This window comes from Colias philodice, chromosome 17 (assembly GCF_061535455.1).
Source record: "Colias philodice isolate Cphi_HAF_F1 chromosome 17, ilColPhil1 Martin Lab GWU primary, whole genome shotgun sequence".
Taxonomy (NCBI): domain Eukaryota; kingdom Metazoa; phylum Arthropoda; class Insecta; order Lepidoptera; family Pieridae; genus Colias; species Colias philodice.
The window spans coordinates 9457692-9477403 of record NC_143102.1 but is presented as its reverse complement, the minus strand read 5'-3'; the positions used below and the strand labels follow the sequence as shown (position 1 = coordinate 9477403).

The following is a 19712-nucleotide window of genomic DNA, read 5'->3' as shown; positions in this document are numbered from 1 at the left end:
AAAAATAAATATAACTTATAATACTTCTTAATTCAAATTGCGCGGGTATTTTAAAATGGTCCGTTTTTTTTTCCTTTTTTTTTTAGCACTGGTACCAGGAACGCACTCTACTGTAATATCATTGTATATTTCAGAAAGATAAAAAGATACAAGTCATATTTATTAGAGATTCGTCACACGTATCTACATTTAACAAAGATATTAGATAATTTATCATATTCCCATTATCAGTGATTGTAATTTTTATACGAAAAAGATTTTTACGAATTTTTTAGTTGAATATTGATCGTGAAACGGAACGGAACGCGAATTGACACAAACGTCCTTGATTGACATTGTGTGAACAGCTGAGAACTTTTTTAAATCACGAACTACGGATTTGACCCTCGAACTCTGATATCAGAGAAATAACATCGAGAGAACATTGAATAGTACGGTAAATAATATCTAGAATCTTCTTTGATTCAGAAAAAATGGCTAGTGTTGTAACAATAAGTACTAAGCCTTATGAAGGGCAAAAGCCGGGTACAAGTGGTTTACGCAAAAAAGTTAAGGTTTTTTTACAAGAAAACTACACTGAAAACTTTATTCAGAGTATTTTGGATGCAAACAAGGACTCTATAGTTGGTTCAACGCTCGTTGTAGGCGGTGATGGAAGATATCTCGTCAAAGAAGTTGTTGATAAGATCATAAAGATTGCTGCTGGCAATGGAGTGAGTTATTATTTTTTTTAATATATTTTAACACGTAACTTATTTATCGTTTAATTTAAGTGGTATTTAATGTTTTTAATTAGCTTTTTGTTTAATTAATTCATGTCAAATTTAACTTTTAGTAAAAAGTAAAAACCTTCAAATTAAAATCATTTTTTGTTTTTGTTTTAGTACTTACATTATTATTTATTGTACATTGGTTCTAGGTTGCAAAACTTTTGGTTGGTCAGAATGGCATCTTGTCAACTCCAGCAGTCTCCCATTTAATCAGAAAGTACAAAACTTTAGGTAAGTTATGAATTTGAATGAAATAGTTATTGCATTAAACCGAACTCCGTTTCGCCACCAGAGACACGTTTTCTTTGCTATAAACCTCACGGAGCCCGAGACCTTTCCAACGAATGCAAAACTATAGAAATCGGTTCGTGCGTTCTGGAGTTATAGCGTCAGGAAGGAAAACCCGACTTATTTTTATATAGTAGATAACTTTGTCATTCAAATCCTTATTCAAATCCATCAAAATTGATAAAATACTTACTTAAAAATAATTGACTTCCTATTTACTCACACACTATTTCGAAACCCAAAATCCTACCCTATTTACAAATTAAACAGTTAAATCAGTTCTTATATAGGTAATAATAAAATTTTTATCATCTATATTCTATATCTTATATATAAAAATGAATCGCAAAATGTGTTGGTAAGCGCATAACTCGAGAACGGCTGAACCGATTTCGATAATTCTTTTTTTATTATATTCCTTGAAGTCCGAGGATGGTTTTTATGTAGAGAAAACGTAAATATGTTCCACGGGCGAAGCCGGGGCGGACCGCTAGTAATATTATAAATTTACTAGCTTTCCTCCTGTGGCTTTACAGACTTTGGTTAAAACATATCAAATTGTATATATTGTGTTGTATCTTCTTTAAAAACCACTCTCTCTTTTAAAAACCGCACCAATGTAAAAAACATCAAAATCGGTTGCATATTTTTAAAGATCTAAGCATGCATAGGGACGGACAAAGAGCGACATTGAATTTGTTTTATACTACAAACAGGTATGTAGCAAAGTTGATAGTAGATCCAGGTATTACTACTAGGCAGATCTACTATCAACTTTACTACAAAAAAAAGGTGAAAAAACAAAATTATCAACATAAAATATTTTACTTAGGTCTTTAATTAGGTATTTTCAAATTAATTATCTTTTGTGACAGTAGCAGAGCTGATAGAATCTCTATTATAAGATACCAATTTTTCATCTAATATTTACAAGCAAAATATTTTTTATCAGCAATCATGATATATACTGTAATTTCCTCATTGAGTCATCAGTATTTAATAATCCTTTTATCTATCTGAGATTTGTGATGACTTGGTAAAATTGAATTCTAATGTGTGTAACATTTCAAGGTTGTCACTAGAAGAGTTATAGAGTTATGAAATGTTGTGTAAATAATGATTTTTAATTTAAAAAAATATGGGAAGTGGTTTTGGTATTGATGTTACCCACATTAAAATTATAATGATGGTAAAAGTGTTTGTTATCTATGTTCTAATAATAGAACATGCAATTTTGTATGCATTCAAATTATAACAACTGGTCACTTGCAAGTTAAATTATAAACAAAATTTTTATTGAAGTTAAACTTCTTTATCGGGGTTGGAAAAAAATTTAGTGGAACATTTTTTCGTTACGCGTGACATTTTTACGTTACGCGCCATCTTTTTCTTATCTCTACCACGCGTAATTCGACTTATTTCTGTAAAGTTGCATATAGTAAATATTTTTTTGAAAAATAAGGTCATAAAGAAGTTTCACTTCTTACGTGTGTACACTAGTACACGCACACATTATTTGTCAATCAGACGCTTGTTGTATGTAACATTTGATTGTTTAGAATAATCATATTGCTGCTTATTTATGCTTTGCCCTATACAAATCTGTTCACACATTTCTGTCTTAAAAAAAAACATTCCACAAATCATATTTATTATAAACCACACATAAAAAATAATAAAACATAAATTATTAATTTATTGTTTTTATAATTGTAAATAAATATTTTATACTTTTATGCCTAGGTGGTATCGTCCTCACAGCGTCACACAACCCCGGCGGCATAAACAACGACTTTGGCATAAAGTTCAACTGTAGCAATGGAGGCCCCGCACCAGATCACACAACAAATGAGATATATAAGCTTAGTACAGCCATCACACAGTACAAAATTGTACCCGATATACAATGTAGTGTGGAGAAGATTGGCGTTCAGAAGTTTAAGGTATTTTATTAATATCTTTATTAGGAATTTGAATTGTTATTTTATTGAAAAAATATGAAAGTTTTTAATGGGTCATACTTTTACGAAAATGGATCATGTTGAAAAAATTTATTGTTTGTTTCAGCTAATTACTAATCTGTGAACAATTTGTATTGGCATAACAGATTTAAAAAAAATTGCTCTCTAATTTTTTTTTAATTACAAAATTTATGTTATAATAATGGCCTTGTGATTTAACTGTAAGATCGCCTTTTAAACAATGTTTAATCTCTCATTTTAAATTAGTACAAAAAATTTAAGACAGCACCAACTTAATTAAAAATAATACATACTTATTTGTGTTTAAAATACATTTTATAGGTCGGCGATAAAGACTTCGTGGTCGAAGTGATCGATTCCGTAAAGGATTATGTCGACTACATGAAGGAGATCTTCGACTTCCCGAAAATCAAGTCGTTACTACAGGGCGCGGGCAAGAAACCGTTTAATGTCCTTATTGATTCTATGAATGGAGGTATGACACATTTTTTAGTTATCATCCTAATCCCGGTGAAGACAATTACAACAAACCAAAAGTTTTTAAAATCCGTTCAGCCGATCCTCAGTTATAAAGAGAAATTAAGTATGTATACAGGGTGTCCCACTATTGGTATACTAAGCGCGAAGGGACTTGTAGTTTTGCATACACTGATCACGTAAAAAATACATAAACAACAAAATTACGTCAAAATTTTTTTTCTAATTTTTTCCTGAAAATCCATGTTGTCTTCTCTAGCTTCGCGCAACCGGCATATACCGCTTCTCTAATGTGAGCATTTTGTCTATGAAAACAATGTCCCGAAATATTTATATTTATTTATTATTTATAAATCAGCAGTAAAAATGTACAGGTATCGAAATTTTTTGTACAGTTCATAATTTGGAGTTGAATCTAAAAACGGTTGGTACGGCCATAAATTGTATGGATGACAATTTTTCTTTGCAGTTGCTCTTTAGCTTATTTGTATGGAACCCTTTTTTTTGTGTCGCGAGTCCGACTCGCATTTGGCCGATTTCTTATTGTTTTTGAAGTGAAACGGTCTTTATCGGGGTTGGAAAAAAATTTAGTGTAACTGTGAGTGTAACATTTTTTGTTACGCGCCATCTTGTTGTTATCACTACCACGCGTGATTGACGTATTTCTGTAAAATTGTATATTGCTATAGTAAATTATTTTTTGAAAAATAAGGTCATAAAGAAGTTTCACTTCTTACGTGTGTACACTAGTACACGCACACATTTTTTATATGTATCTTGAAATATGTTTTTTCCAGTAACTGGTCCATACGTAAAAGCGATATTCATAGACGAATTAGGAGCTACCGAGCAGAATGTAAGGAGGATAGTCCCTCTGGAGGACTTCGGAGGAGCCCACCCAGATCCTAACCTCACGTATGCTGCAGATCTGGTTAATGCTGTGAAAAATGGAGATTATGATTTTGGTGCTGCTTTTGATGGCGATGGTAAGGAATGTTTTATATTTTTTTGGAGTTTTATTTTACAAAGTAATGGGTAAAGATGAAATGTTTCGTATGTATGTTACTGATTTGGAAACAAAGAGGTTATGGTGTAGGTTTACAGATTTATAAAAAAATATTATTCATTATATTAATATGAATCTTAAACGCGTCTGAACACATATTTACTTTTAATATCCCGAATATGTAATTCATAAATTCGGGCCGTGTACAAAAATAAACATTTAAGTATTGCTTGAAGATTGAAGGCATTTCTTTTTGTTTGTTTAAACTTTTGTTTGCAACAATTTTGATGATTCTCTTTTTATTTGGCAGCTGATGCAAAAGCAAACTTAACAAAAATTGCTTCATAAATCAAAAAAATACTTATAAATACTTTTTCCAGGTGACCGCAACATGATAATCGGTCGAGATGCGTTCTTCGTGACCCCCTCGGATTCCCTGGCAGTGCTGGCCAACCATCTGCAGCACATCCCGTACTTCCAGAGGTCCGGTGTGAAGGGGTTCGCCAGGAGCATGCCCACTGCTGCTGCTGTGGACCGCGTGGCTGCTGCGAGTGGGAGGGAGATGTTCCAGGTGCCCACTGGTGAGTGGGATGGAATGTGTGAACAATGGGATTTGTAAAACTGGTCTGTTGAATGGAGATAAATTGAATCATGGTAGTTTTTGGTAGTTTAGTAAAAATTGTAGTACTTTTACTTTACTAGCTGCACTCAAAGGTTTAGCATGATGATATATAGCCTATAGCCTTCTTCGATAAATGGGCTATCCAACACCGAAAGAATTTTTCAAATCGGACCAGTTAGTTCTTGAGATTAGCGTGTTCAAACAAACAAACAAACTCTTCAGCTTTATAATATTAGTATAGATTCACTAAAATAACTTATCGAATTTTAGTTCAACTGAAAAGCTTCCTAAGTTTATTTGTTTATTGTCTGAGAATAAAAATAGACAGCAGCTTAGCTTAGCTGATAACCATCTTATTTGTAAATTTTATCTAGTGACTGTAATTAAAAAATATATTCCATATGCAGCCTATCTGAAACGATACCTAAAAACTTTTATAAGCATACAACATATCAAATTTTATCCATCTAACAACCAGGTTGGAAATACTTCGGCAACCTGATGGACGCCGGTCGTCTCTCTCTCTGCGGCGAGGAGAGTTTCGGCACGGGCTCCGACCACGTGCGTGAGAAGGACGGCCTGTGGGCGGCACTGGCTTGGCTCTCCGTGCTCTCAGCCACGCAGCTCTCCGTGCAAGAGATACTGTCCAAGCACTGGACACAGTTCGGCAGGAATTACTTCACCAGGTGGGTAGTTCGTAGGGAGAGAGAGTTGGGCGGCACTGGCTTGGCTCTCCGTGCTCTCAGCCACGCAGCTCTCCGTGCAAGAGATACTGTCCAAGCACTGGACACAGTTCGGCAGGAATTACTTCACCAGGTGGGTAGTTCGTAGGGAGAGAGAGTTGGGCGGCACTGGCTTGGCTCTCCGTGCTCTCAGCCACGCAGCTCTCCGTGCAAGAGATACTGTCCAAGCACTGGACACAGTTCGGCAGGAATTACTTCACCAGGTGGGTAGTTCGTAGGGAGAGAGAGTTGGGCGGCACTGGCTTGGCTCTCCGTGCTCTCAGCCACGCAGCTCTCCGTGCAAGAGATACTGTCCAAGCACTGGACACAGTTCGGCAGGAATTACTTCACCAGGTGGGTAGTTCGTAGGGAGAGAGAGTTGGGCGGCACTGGCTTGGCTCTCCGTGCTCTCAGCCACGCAGCTCTCCGTGCAAGAGATACTGTCCAAGCACTGGACACAGTTCGGCAGGAATTACTTCACTAGGTGAGATTCGTTTGGTATCTACGGGCAGTTCGATAATACGCCTAATTTTATTAATACACTTTTTCACTTTCTCTTCAAACTCAAACTCAAACATTTATTTATTCAATTAGACTTCTAGATGCACTTTTGAATCGTCATTACATATTTTTTACATTTACCAGCGATTCGGAAAGCAGTATCTGTGGAGAAGTACAGATCTACAGATCTTCGATTTGTATCTTCATTTATCACTTCACCTAATCATCATCAGTGCACTTCATTCAAAAATATAGCTAGGCTATGGTTGAGTTATATTGTAAAAAAAAAATATATTGGCCGAATTGAGAACCTCCTTCTTTTTTGTTTGAATTCGGTTAGTTACCAATATAGCAATCGAATATAACGTTATTTTTTTGTAATATTGGTAAATTGACTAGAATTAAGAAAAGAACTTGGCTTTAAGTTAGATTTAAGAAAAATCTCAACTTCGACTTTGATTCAAGAAAAAATTTTGTTTGAGCCTAAAAAAACTTGTTTCAGTTACATAAAAAAAACTTTCAAGTTAGAGTTTAAAAAAACTTGACTGAGATTAAAAAAAAAAAATTGGTTGTCTGTAAAGTCGGTTTACTGACGATAGTTGAACGTGACAACGTCCGATTGTGCTTCTTTGTCGCTCGTTCCGCGCTCTCGCTTGCACTTCAAGCCTTACATGGAACGCCTCAGAGCGAGGTAACGCCGCATGAGTCATGTTTTTTCATGCGTGCAACCGGCTCTATCGAATTATAAGACGTCACGTCAAATATACTTTCAAGTTAAAAAAAAACTTGACTGAGATTAAAAAAAATATTGAGTTAGGAAAAAAAAAAAGTTTAATTTAAATTATCAATACTCAGATACGACTACGAAGAGTGTCCCAGCGACCCCTGCAACGAAATGATGACGGAATTAGAAAAGAAGATGAGTGCTGGTTTCGTGGGGTCGTCCCACTCGAGTGGGGGTAAGACGTATGTAGTTGCGGTGGCTGATAATTTCTCCTATATGGACCCCGTGGACCAGAGTGTGGCTATGAAACAGGTGGGTAAAATATTTTTTTTTGTACAAATTTAACAAAAAAAGTAGGTTTAATTTGAAATTTTTGGTTTTATGGCATTCAAATGCTTTATAAATATAAATTTACTAGCGGTCCGCCCCGGCTTCGCCCGTGGTACATGTTTACGTTTTCTCTACATTAGAACCATCCTCGTACTTCAAGGAATATAATAAAAAAAGAATTATCGAAATCGGTTCACACGTGATGCCGTGACAACGCGAAACGGGTTTCATTTTTATATATAGAAAAAATTCGATCACGAGGCGGGACTCGAACCCGCATCCTTTCGCGCCATTCCGGGGCGGACGCTTAGCCAACTCAGCGGGTGTGACGTGTCAGAGCGATCGAATTTATTATATTCTTTCAGTTTTATGTGTCTAAGGGACACACCAGTCCAAAAGTAGGTTTTTCAATAAGATGAAACGGGTGGGAAAAAGTTTTTTTATGTAATTTAAAAATTATCTTTAGGTGGTTCAATAAGGTGTAAAAATTCCTCTAATCTTGTTTTGGTTCCTTTTTTAAAGGTATATAATTTTAAGTCACAATCTTTTGTAATATAAACCAGTCTCGCTTTCTCTATTAAAAGTGTAAGATTTCTCGAGATTTTAGTGATCGAGCTGTTTATAGTTAATGCCATATCATAAATCCATACTTAATATTATAAATGCGAAAGTAACTCTGTCTGTCTGTCTGTTACTCAATCACGCCTTAACTACTGAACCAATTTGCATGAAATTTGGTATAGAGATATTTTGATACCCGAGAAAGGACATAGGCCACTTTTTATTGCGAAATATGTACCACGGGCGAAGCCGGGGCGGACCGCTAGTATATTATAATCCATTCAAGTATCAAATAAATACTAATTGATAAATTTTTCGTCGTTTTTGGATAAAGACGCGGGGGTAAAATCCTGCCTAGTGCTCAATTTTTATTTTCTTTAATAATTTATCATTAATAAAGCATTTGATAGCTATAAAACGAATACTTTTACGCAGGGTCTGCGCATCGTGTTCGAAGACGGTTCTCGAATTGTACTGCGCCTGAGCGGCACCGGCAGTTCCGGGGCTACTGTACGGTAAGTTAAATAAATAAATAAATAAAATCTTTATTTGAATAATTCATACATAAGTTATCTTTCAATTTCAATTTAAATTACATATAAACTCAAACTCAAACATTTATAGACTTCTTCTAGAAACACTTTTGAATCGTCATTACATATTTTTAACATTTACCGCCGATTCGGAAAGCAGTATCTATGGAGAAGAACCGGCTAGAAACTCCATAGTTGCTCTTTTAAAATCATGTCAATATACAATTTAACTTTACATAATAATATGTAATATGTAACTACATAATAAATCATATTATGCCAAAGAACTGTATTTACTATTATGTACTTGGCTAGAAACTGTAGTAAAAAATACACATAATAATACTTTATTTGTTACAAGCTTGCTAGGTTTGTTATGAAACAAATTTAACATTGTAATTGTTCATTAAATAGATAGTGTTTTAACCGTGTGCTTATAACAGAAAAAATTTTTCATTCATCTACCTTTCTTCATTAAAAAGCACCGATATCCATGGCGTCTCTTAAATTATACATTAAAAATTAAATTATTATTCTTTCACAGATTATACATAGATTCGTACGAGGCTAGCGATGTCCTAGGCTCTGCGCAGGAAAAATTGGCTCCTCTTATCGATGTAGCTTTACAAATATCGCAACTACAGAAATACACTGGCCGCGATCAACCCACTGTTATTACATAAATAAAAAATAAAAATAAATAATAAAGAATAGGTTGCCATATATTTTTAATATAACTGTCAATTTGACAATTTGGTTTGACAGTGACAGCGCTTTCTATGATTGTCTGTTTCTTGTTTTGGTGGCAAAATTTATAATAATTATGTACAATAATTGTTAATTTGGCGTCTATGAGGCTGCTATTTAAAAAATATTGTTTTTAAATATTCTTAGGGCATTTTATATTTCAAAATGTGAAATAATTAAATAATGAGTATGTTTAATTATGAAAATTTATATAAAATAACTGATATAGTTAATCAATATATTGCAAAGGAATGTTGAGATTTTATTTATATATGTCTTATATTTACTTTTTACATTTCATCACAAAATTAAGTGCAATAATTTACGAATTTAGACTAAGGAAAGTTTGGACTTTTAATATATTTTTACTTTTTTAATATAAGTTTAAGGTGATTGCAACGATCTGTTCCCAGCCGATATCCCGCTAGATGGCGCTGAATTCTACATTTCTAGTTTATTTGAGTTTTTGCGTAATTGGAATAGTCATCAAACCTAGGAATAGTCATGGCGGTTACTGCATATTATATTTTATTGAAATATGTTATATCATTGCCTTAAAATCCACCCAATTCGGTAAAATTATGCGTTTTAACATCTGTCATTGCATACAGGGTCGTTTACACACACAGACGTATACAAAAATGATAAAGATTTAACTCTAGATGGCGTGAATGTAAAGCGCGTCACACACGGTGAAGATATTACCTATAATATTTTATCTAATCTAGTAATATTTTATATTACAGTATCTTAAGGTATCCGGTATCAGCGTTCTGACCATCATTTTTCTTTTTTCGCTGTAGAACCGCCATCCTGTTACAAATGACCCACAAAGGAGAATGACCACGGGTGGTATCGGTAAAATTTTAGTTGTGCCACGTATTCGTTATATTGTTAATTCCTATTTGTATTTATAATGATCATATGTATCAATATTAAGTCTTAATTAAACCGGATAAATTGAAATAATAGTAAAAGTAAAAGTTTTTCTTTTGAAACATGTATGACTACGTATGGAATCGGTAAAATACTAGTTGTGTCACGTGTTCGTGATATTGTTAATTCCTATTTGTATTTATAATGATCATATTTATCACTATTAAGTTGTAATTATACCGAATAAATAGAAATAAAAGTAAAAGTTTTGTTTTGACACATACCTATATCTATCTCTCTTGCAAACGTCATATGTCATAGTTTCTATTTGAAATGTCAAATGAATGTGTTCGACGCATTGTTCGATGTTATTTTGAAATAATGTTTAAATTACGATTTACTTTTCACATTTGTCTTGTAAATTAAAATATTACCTATGTAATAAATGTAAAACTTAACGTTCATCGTTAGTTTAAACTCGATTAAGTAGTTTTTTGAAGTGTTGAATAAAACTATTGTTTTATTTTTATTGTCGCGAACTGCGGCTTATTTACATAAAAACTTTAATCATATCTAAAAGTACTAACATCAAGCTTTAAATTGAGCTATATTTCATCTTGACACAATAAGTTTGATTGCGATACCAAGTGCCATAGTCACTTGGGCAATCTCCTGTGGTTTTCATTTTTCTGTATGGGTAGACAAAACTTCAAAACGCCACCTGCTACGGTTTATATTATTATGAACGATTAGCTTTCCGCCCGCATTTTCAAAAAAAAACCCGTATAGTTCCCGTTCCCGTGGGGTTTCCGGGATAAAACCTATTCAATGTGTCCAAGTTACGTTCTATATGTGTGCTAAATTTCATTGTAATCGGTTCAGTAGTATTTGCGTGAAACACACACATACACATCCTCACAAACTTTCGCATTAGTAGGAAGTAGGATTGTTATAAAAATAAAAGTTATATTTGTTGGCGTAAACTATTTTATTGTAATTTTGGGAAATAAATAATGTCAAAATTGATTACCTACAATAAAACGCAGTTTTATTTTATTACCTACATTACACTATTGTTTTTTTTTTATCAAAACATGTATTTGAAGTAGCAAATATGATATTATGCTGATCCAAGCATTTTCACTCAAAACTAATATCACTAATGATTTGTAAAAGTAAATTATTTCAAAATACATTTCATAACCAACAAGTAAGAATAATTATTCATACAACAACAAATCAAAAACACTATTTACTATGGAAAAAAAACCAGGAAGGTGAAAAACATATTTACGATTTCGATGCACTCGACTTTTAGTAAAATAATAGGTAAAAATATTATTATGGTTTTGATCACAGACATATCTGTGGTTTTGATTTTAGCTACTAGTATCAGAAAGCTGCGTGTTCAATGTACGTCGGGGTCCCACAACTGTGGAGGAAGGAAGGTAGAATACCTCCATCGAATAAGTGAAGTTTCTCGACATACTCGATTTGCCGGCCGGCCTCAATGAAGATTGTCCGAAAGTTGTATATGTGCTCTGTAACGAAAAAATTTCGCTAGCGCGATTCAGAGTGAGGTGTCGTACAATATACCTAATGAAGTTTTTCATCTTTTTATTTTACTGCAAATACAAAATAAAAATTAAACAATGGTAATGTAAATTCTAAACAAACTACTACCAAAATACAATTAGAACAAAAATCATTTGACTGGTTGATTTCACCCAGAGGCCAGAGGCGGCTCGTGACAAAATTGTATGGGTGTTCACTTGAAATAAAACAACGAAAATACAATAGCGTAGCAGGATAATTTATTACAAAAAAAAATGAGCACCACCTTTTATAAAATGTCTATAACACTAAAAATTACAAAGTACAGGCTATTTCAAAACGAATTCAATGACTAGGTATCAATAATTAGTAAATCACCGAATTTGCATTCGCGAGCGTAGGTATCCATAGTGTTTGTCACTGACGGTCACTGACCTCTATAACTTATAGTTATAGAGGTCAGTGGTGTTTGTTGTGTAAACATGTATGTATTTGAGTAGTTAGTAGCATATTATATTCTGAATTTCTGATCCATGCCTATTCACTCAAAACTAATAACACTAATGATTTGTAACAGTAAATTATTTCAATAGGTAGGTATTTGAACATTTCCCAACAAGACGTAAGAATAATTATTCGTAGGTATACAAGATACAATAACAAATCTAATACACTATTTATTATTTTATTATTTACTAGCGGTCCGCCCCGGCTTCGCCCGTGGTACATGTTTACGTTTTCTCTCCATAAGAAGTAATAGCTAGAGAGCTAGCGCAAAGCTACCTGTATGTATTTGACCAGACCTGGATTTTTGTGTGTTGATTCCCCTATACCTACTATACATGAGATGAGGAGTCACTAAGCCCAGAGTGGTGGACGGGGCGCGCGCTTAGGTAAGACAGGTGGAAATTTTTGGCGAACTTTGAAACCATTTGACCACGTCTGCCATTTTGATATTTGAAAATAGATTATTATTACTATCGGAAAATAACAATGGCAGACCATTATCACGCGGATAACATTCTGGCAGACACTTATGAAAGTGCTGAAAAAAATACAATTTTGAAAGTATTTGACCAGATCTGCCATTCATAGACCGGACTCTCAGTGGAGTTTCGTTTGCAAAAATACCGGACCTAAATCTGACTTCTGATATATATTGTATAGATCCCAGACATCCTATAGACAGACGTTGCCAACCAGTTTTGTGGTCCCCCTCTCCCCACAACGGTAATTAAATATGGCATACAAAGAAAAAAATAAAAATTTCCAAAACATGCCGCGTGGGGTATCAAATGAAAGAGCTTATTGAGTAGATCACGAATATACAGCATACTATAACATTTCTTACACTTTCTCTAAGATTTTTTAGAAAATTTACGAAAATGGTCCATTTTTGAGTTAACTTTAAACCACTATAGATTGAAAACTCATGAATATATTTTTTAAATTATTATTTTAAATAATTAACAATAGTCCATTGTTTACGATTCAATAGTTCGTACAGTGAAATAGTTGCATGGGGGAGTGGAGGGAGCATTCAAAGATGGCGAGTATATTTTCAAGTTTAGAAGAGGCTGATGAAGTTAAGAGGCTGATTCAAGAATGTTCTGCCATATTTTTCATTCTGTCAAACACAACGACAGTGCAGAGATAATTATTCTTAGCCCTGACACCGATATTTTTGTATTAGGCCTTTATTTCTGGCATAAACTTGAAAATATACTCGCCATCTTTGAATGCTTCCCCCACTCCCCCATGCAACTATTTCACTGTACGAACTATTGAATCGTCAACAATGGACTATTGTTAATTATTTAAAATAATAATTTAAAAAATATATTCATGAGTTTTCAATCTATAGTGGTTTAAAGTTAACTCAAAAATGGACCATTTTCGTAAATTTTCTAAAAAATCTTAGAGAAAGTGTAAGAAATGTTATAGTATGCTATATATTCGTGATCTACTCAATAAGCTCTTTCATTTGATACCCCACGCGGCATGTTTTGGAAATGTTTATTTTTTTCTTTGTATGCCATATTTAATTACCGGGGTGCGGGGAAGGGGACCACAAAACTGGTTGGCAACATATGTTTATAGGATGTCTGGGATCTATACAATATATATCAGAAGTCAGATTTAGGTCCGCTATTTATGCAAACGAACATCTCCTTGGAGCCTGCTCTATCATATATTTTATTTATTAGGGTCTTAAAAACTTATTTTCGAAACGGCAGACATTTTCATTGCGTACAGACTTCAGCAGACAACAAAACTTTACAGACTTCAGCAGTCAACAAGACTTAGCTTCTACATGGTCAGATGTATATATGTATTACGTTCCCTGACCTTACATCAATGATTTACTTTATTAATGTTTTTATGGTAATTTACATTTAATTTTGAAAACTATGGAATAAAATTTATAAATTTGATGATACAAAACTAAATATACATTTGTAAAGAATCTCAAATATAAAGTTGTGTTGCAAATAACAAATCATCATTTAAATATTTAGTTTATTTCTTTATTTAAGAAACAATTAACAATTACAAAACAACATAAAAAACACGCATGCATTTATTGAAATGTTCATTCATCATCACTATCGTATGGCGTTGTGTGACTCGTCTTCATAATCCATTGAATCGGATTCTGTAAAAGTAAAACGTAAATTATATAATAAAAGAAATGAGTCATTATAAACTTACCTAGTAAGGCAATGCCTTTGATGTCGCACGATGCCGCCGCGCCGCCAGTGTAGGTACTTCTGCTGCTACATGAAAATATGCTAGGGTTGCAACAAATGGGAAATAAAACAATTGTGATTATTACTATTATGATGTAATCATTTATTCATATTATGTACATTCAAAACAATTGCTATTATTAAATCTGATGTAATTATTTTTTCATAAATATATAATTATTATTAATTACATAATATATTGCACTGTGAAATATTTACGTATCACTTTATTTTTGATGTTCTTAATTGTCTTTTATAAAATTTAAGTGACGCATTCGCATTGGGATCAACAATCCGATAAGAAAAGAATGGAGACAACATATACATAGCTTTGATTTCAATTCTACAGATACAAAATATACAATCTATCTAAAATGATACAACGGATGTTTCCTGCGTTTTCTCGTCAAAATACCGAAACAACGTAATTATTGTATAGTAGTTGGGCGTGAAAGTAAAAAAACAAATGAAAAGTGTTTTCCATATGATTATTTATTAAATTTACGCGATTAAGAATAATTTCAACGATACAATTTAGTAACCGAGAATTCAGAGGATTAAAGAAAATACCTGCCTGATCATTTTATCAAACTCTAAAAGAATTATGGTTATTTCGCATCACTCGGTTTATTAGTTTGGTAATAATTATTAAAGGTAGTTACAACCCTAGCCATTGAGTCGAACGGTAGGCAACACAATATCGACTTTGTGCGGGTACATATGGTACATTTCTTCTTGCTGTGAAGCGTAATTATTATTATTAAGATTTTTTAGGCTATTTTGAATCAGCTGTTCTAATTTAATTCTAGAAATTTATTAAAACGTGATTTTTTTAAAAGTATATTATGAGTTTATAAATACCTCAACCAACAGTTATTGTGTCCTATCCTCATTTCTTTATATCTTGGTAGTTAACTAAAGTGTTAAATTTACATAACCTCAACAACAACATTTACACTGCCACTGCACTAAAACTAAACTAACTAGCTCTCTAGCTATAAGAACCATCCTCGTACTTCAAGGGATATAATAAAAAAAGAATGATCGAAATCGGTTCAGCCGTTCTCGAGTTATGCGCTTACCAACACATTTTGCGATTCATTTTTATATATAAGACTAGCGGTCCGCCCCGGCTTCGCCCGTGGTACATATTTACGTTTTCTCTACATAAAAACCATCCTCGTACTTCAAGGAATATAATAAAAAAAGAATTATCGAAATCGGTTCAGCCGTTCTCGAGTTATGCGCTTACCAACACATTTTGCGATTCATTTTTATATATAAGACTAGCGGTCCGCCCCGGCTTCGCCCGTGGTACATAATATTTACGTTTTCTCTACATAAAAACCATCCTCGTACTTCAAGGAATATAATAAAAAAAGAATGATCGAAATCGGTTCAGCCGTTCTCGAGTTATGCGCTTACCAACACATTTTACGATTCATTTTTATATATAAGAAGATAAGATTATGTGAAAATAACCAGGAAGGTGAAAAACATATTTACGAAAACATAGTAACATAATATGGCTGTCGCTACAATAATTATATTTCAATTTTATCTTTTTATACCTAGTAGAACTGGCCGACGAATAAAAAAAATCGTATTAGAATAAATACAATAAATTACGGAACAAAAAAAGGATTGTAACTGAATTAGGTATGTTTGTTTCTGGGCGCACCGTTTTCGACGACGCGACGCGCGACGTAAGCGTATAGGTATAGGTACCTACTTTGCTAAAACAAACTAATAAAATTGTGTGTCTGTCTGAAAATTCGGAAAAGCATATTTTGCAAGTTTGTAATTACTTTGATAGTTTACCGATTTATAATAATTGTAATTGTAATTGTATAATATATAATTTGCAATGTGGTGAAATTTCATAAAAATCACGGGCCAATTTTTTGTTTTGAATCCCACCGAAAATATAATTGCGTTATTAGAATAATTAATTACTATACCTACCCACGATCAATTATTACAATATAGTCTCAAATGCATACTAGAGAAATATTGCAATTTGATTCAATTAAAATGCATAGCATACAAAAATAAATTCACAACACAAGAAATTCCGCGCGCAAATCATAGCGCGTGTCAATGAAATCAAGAATGTTTTATATCAAGCCGACGCGGACGACGACGCGACGCCGAACAAAAGTACCTACGACGGACGACCACGCTTCGAGTTGCCAAACGCAAACAACATGAGTAATAAATTGTTTACAAAAAAAACAAGTTTTCCATTTTTCTGTATGAGTAGACAGAACTTCAAAACGCCACCTGCTACGGTTTATATTATGAACGATTGTTATAAAAATAAAAGTTATATTTGTTGGTGTAAACTATTTTATTGATCAATAATTTTGGAATTTAAAATTGTCAACATTGATTACAATAAAACGCAGTTTTCTTTTATTACACTATTGTTTTTTTTATCAAAACATGTATTTGAAGTACCATATAATATTATGCTGATCCAAGCATTTTCACTCAAAACTTATATCACTAATGATTTGTAAAAGTAAATTATTTCAATATACATTTCATAACCAACATGTAAGAATAATTATTATTATTCCTACCTACAACAACAAACCTAAAACACTATTTACTATGGGAAAATAACCAGGAAGGTGAAAAACATATTATTATTTACGATTTCGACGCACTCGACTTTTAGTAAAATATAGTAGGGAAACATAATATTATGGTTTTGATTTTTGCTACTAGTATAAGAAAACTGCGTGTTCAAACTACTTGTTTGTCTGTCTGAAAATTCGGAAGTACTTTGGTAGTTTACCGATTTATAATAATATTGTATATATCGTTGTTTAAAAAATATTCAAACACAATAAAATATGATATATGTACTGATTTATCACTGGTTTCAGTGATGAACTGATGAGTCAATTATAGCCACTATACTTTCGTCATACGTGTGTATGATTGATGTGATTTGCAACGTGGTGATATTTCAGAAAAATCACGGGTCAAATTGTCCCACCGAAAATATAACTGCGTTATAAGAATAACTATACCTACGATAAATTATACATAATACAATATAGTCTCAAATGCATACTAGTGAAATATTTTATTTGAATCAATAAAATAAAAAAAAAATAAAAAATAATAATAATACAAAAATAAATTCACAACACAAGAAAATCCGCGCGCAAATCATAGCGCGTGACAATGAAATCAAGAACTTTCGAGCCGACGCGGACGACGAAGGAGCCTAACAAAAGTACCTACAATCATAGGCGGCTCGTGACAAAATTGTATGGCCGTGTTCACTTGAAATAAAACAACGAAAATAGGTACCTACAATAGCGTTAGCAGTACAAAAAAAATGAGCACCACATTATAAATGTCTATTTATACACTAAAAATTATAGAGTATTTCAAAACGAATTCAATTATTATTTAGCAATAATTAGAAAATCCCCGAATTTGCATTCGTGATCGTATTCATAGTGTTTGTCTACACTAATATTATAAAGAGGAAAACTTTGTTTGTTTGTTTGATTGTAATGAATAGGCTCATAAACTACTGGACATTTTACCAATGTTTGCAAGTTTGTGATTACTTTGATAGTTTACCGATTTATAATAATTGTATACTTATATCATTGTTTAAAAATATTCAAACACAATATGATATAGGTACTGATTTATCACTGGTTTCAGTGATGAACTGATGAGTCAATGTTAGCCACAATACTAATCACTTTCGTCATACATGTGTATGAACTATGATTGATGTGATTTGCAATGTGGTGAAATTTCATAAAAATCACGGGCCAATTTTTTGTTTTGAATCCCACCGAAAATACATATATTACTAATTGCGTTATTAGAATAATTAATTACTATACCCACGATCAATTATTACAATTTACAATATAGTCTCAAATGCATACTAGAGAAACATTGCAATTTGAATCAATTAAAATGCATAGCATACAAAAATAAATTCACAACACAAGAAATTCCGCGCGCAAATCATAGCGCGTGTCAATGAAATCAAGAATGTAATTTTATATCAAGCCGACGAGCGACGACGCCGAACTAAAGTACCTACAGTACCATTTACCTTCAGTGTACAATACAGTTTACAGACCTACGACGGACGAACAATAATGAGTAATAAATAAAAAAAAACATAGTTTCTAAGGTCATTAGTTTTATTTTATTTTATTGTTATTTTCTTTGAACGATTGGAAATGAAATTACTCAATTTTTACACAGAACTTTGATTTATTAGAATTATGCTCATTATGCATAAGATAACGAACGCGAATGCACGACATCTAGCGCGTCAATGTCTAAACATCGCCTTTCGTTTAGACATTGACGCGCTAGATCTGTAATAAGTATATAGTCTATGCGCTAGATGTCGTGCTTTATGTCGTGTTTCGCTTGGCAAAAGTCACGCACACTACTGTAGAAGTGTCAAATTTTTCCGGTATTTTACTGTTGTTTTTCTAAGTAAATATTGTAAATTATTGATTAAAAAGGTCGAACGCGCACACATTTCAATAACCACTCAAGTGCGGGACGACCGGGAGCCGGTCGATCCACATTCAGGGGCTTGTGCGTTGCGACCGGCTCCCGGTCGATCAACAGTCGTGGGTTTTGCGTTCGCTTTATAAAACGGTCTAATAACCTTCCTCTTTCTAACTTATATGACATGTTAAGGAAAGAACAGGCTAGCTATAAATCAAGATAACAACATAACCACATGATTTAAGTGGCCCACTTTTCATGACACATTGAGTAGGTAGTTTTTTGTACAAAAAAATAAACAAGGAATGTGTAAAAAAAATGTATGGGAGGGTATGATGTTTTTATTTTCTCGTAAGAAGAGTGTAATAAAGGATCAATAAATATTAAAATCTCACTGAACAGCTGTTTTAATTTTTTATTAGCAGACAAAATGTAACAAAAATTACAAGGGTACATTTGCTTTGACTTACAAGTTGTTTTTATTTATTTAAATGTTACCATGTTTTGACAAGGCATAGACTATTTTATTATCTATGAATATACATATATACTTGCAAATGTGCTATTGAGGAATCTGAGATAATCGACTTTAAAAAAATATTGGACCGCCAAAAACCCCAACTGCGGCGGCACCGGGAGCCGGTTTCGCACAAGACCCGATTTTCGCAAAATGGCTCCCGCACTTGAGTGGTTATAGAGAAGTGATAAAATGATTAGTTTTAAAGAAATAGTGTCTGTGTTAAGTGTTTAGAGGTAA

General features: G+C 33.2%; 2 protein-coding genes across 2 annotated transcripts in view; both read left to right on the top strand.

Annotated features, from left to right (window-relative positions):
* garz (Sec7 domain-containing protein garz) overlaps window positions 1-19712 on the top strand; it is a 437193-nt gene that overhangs the window by 169894 nt on the left and 247587 nt on the right. The gene's annotated exons all lie outside the window — the stretch shown is intronic.
* Window positions 280-9651, top strand: Pgm1 (phosphoglucose mutase 1). Its single transcript, XM_089705917.1, has 10 exons — window positions 280-713; window positions 920-1001; window positions 2802-3001; window positions 3362-3515; window positions 4315-4503; window positions 4904-5104; window positions 5624-5831; window positions 7224-7404; window positions 8419-8498; window positions 9061-9651. The coding sequence occupies exons 1-10, from the start codon at window positions 474-476 to the stop codon at window positions 9197-9199; spliced, it is 1674 nt and encodes a 557-aa protein (XP_089562043.1). The 5' UTR covers window positions 280-473; the 3' UTR covers window positions 9200-9651.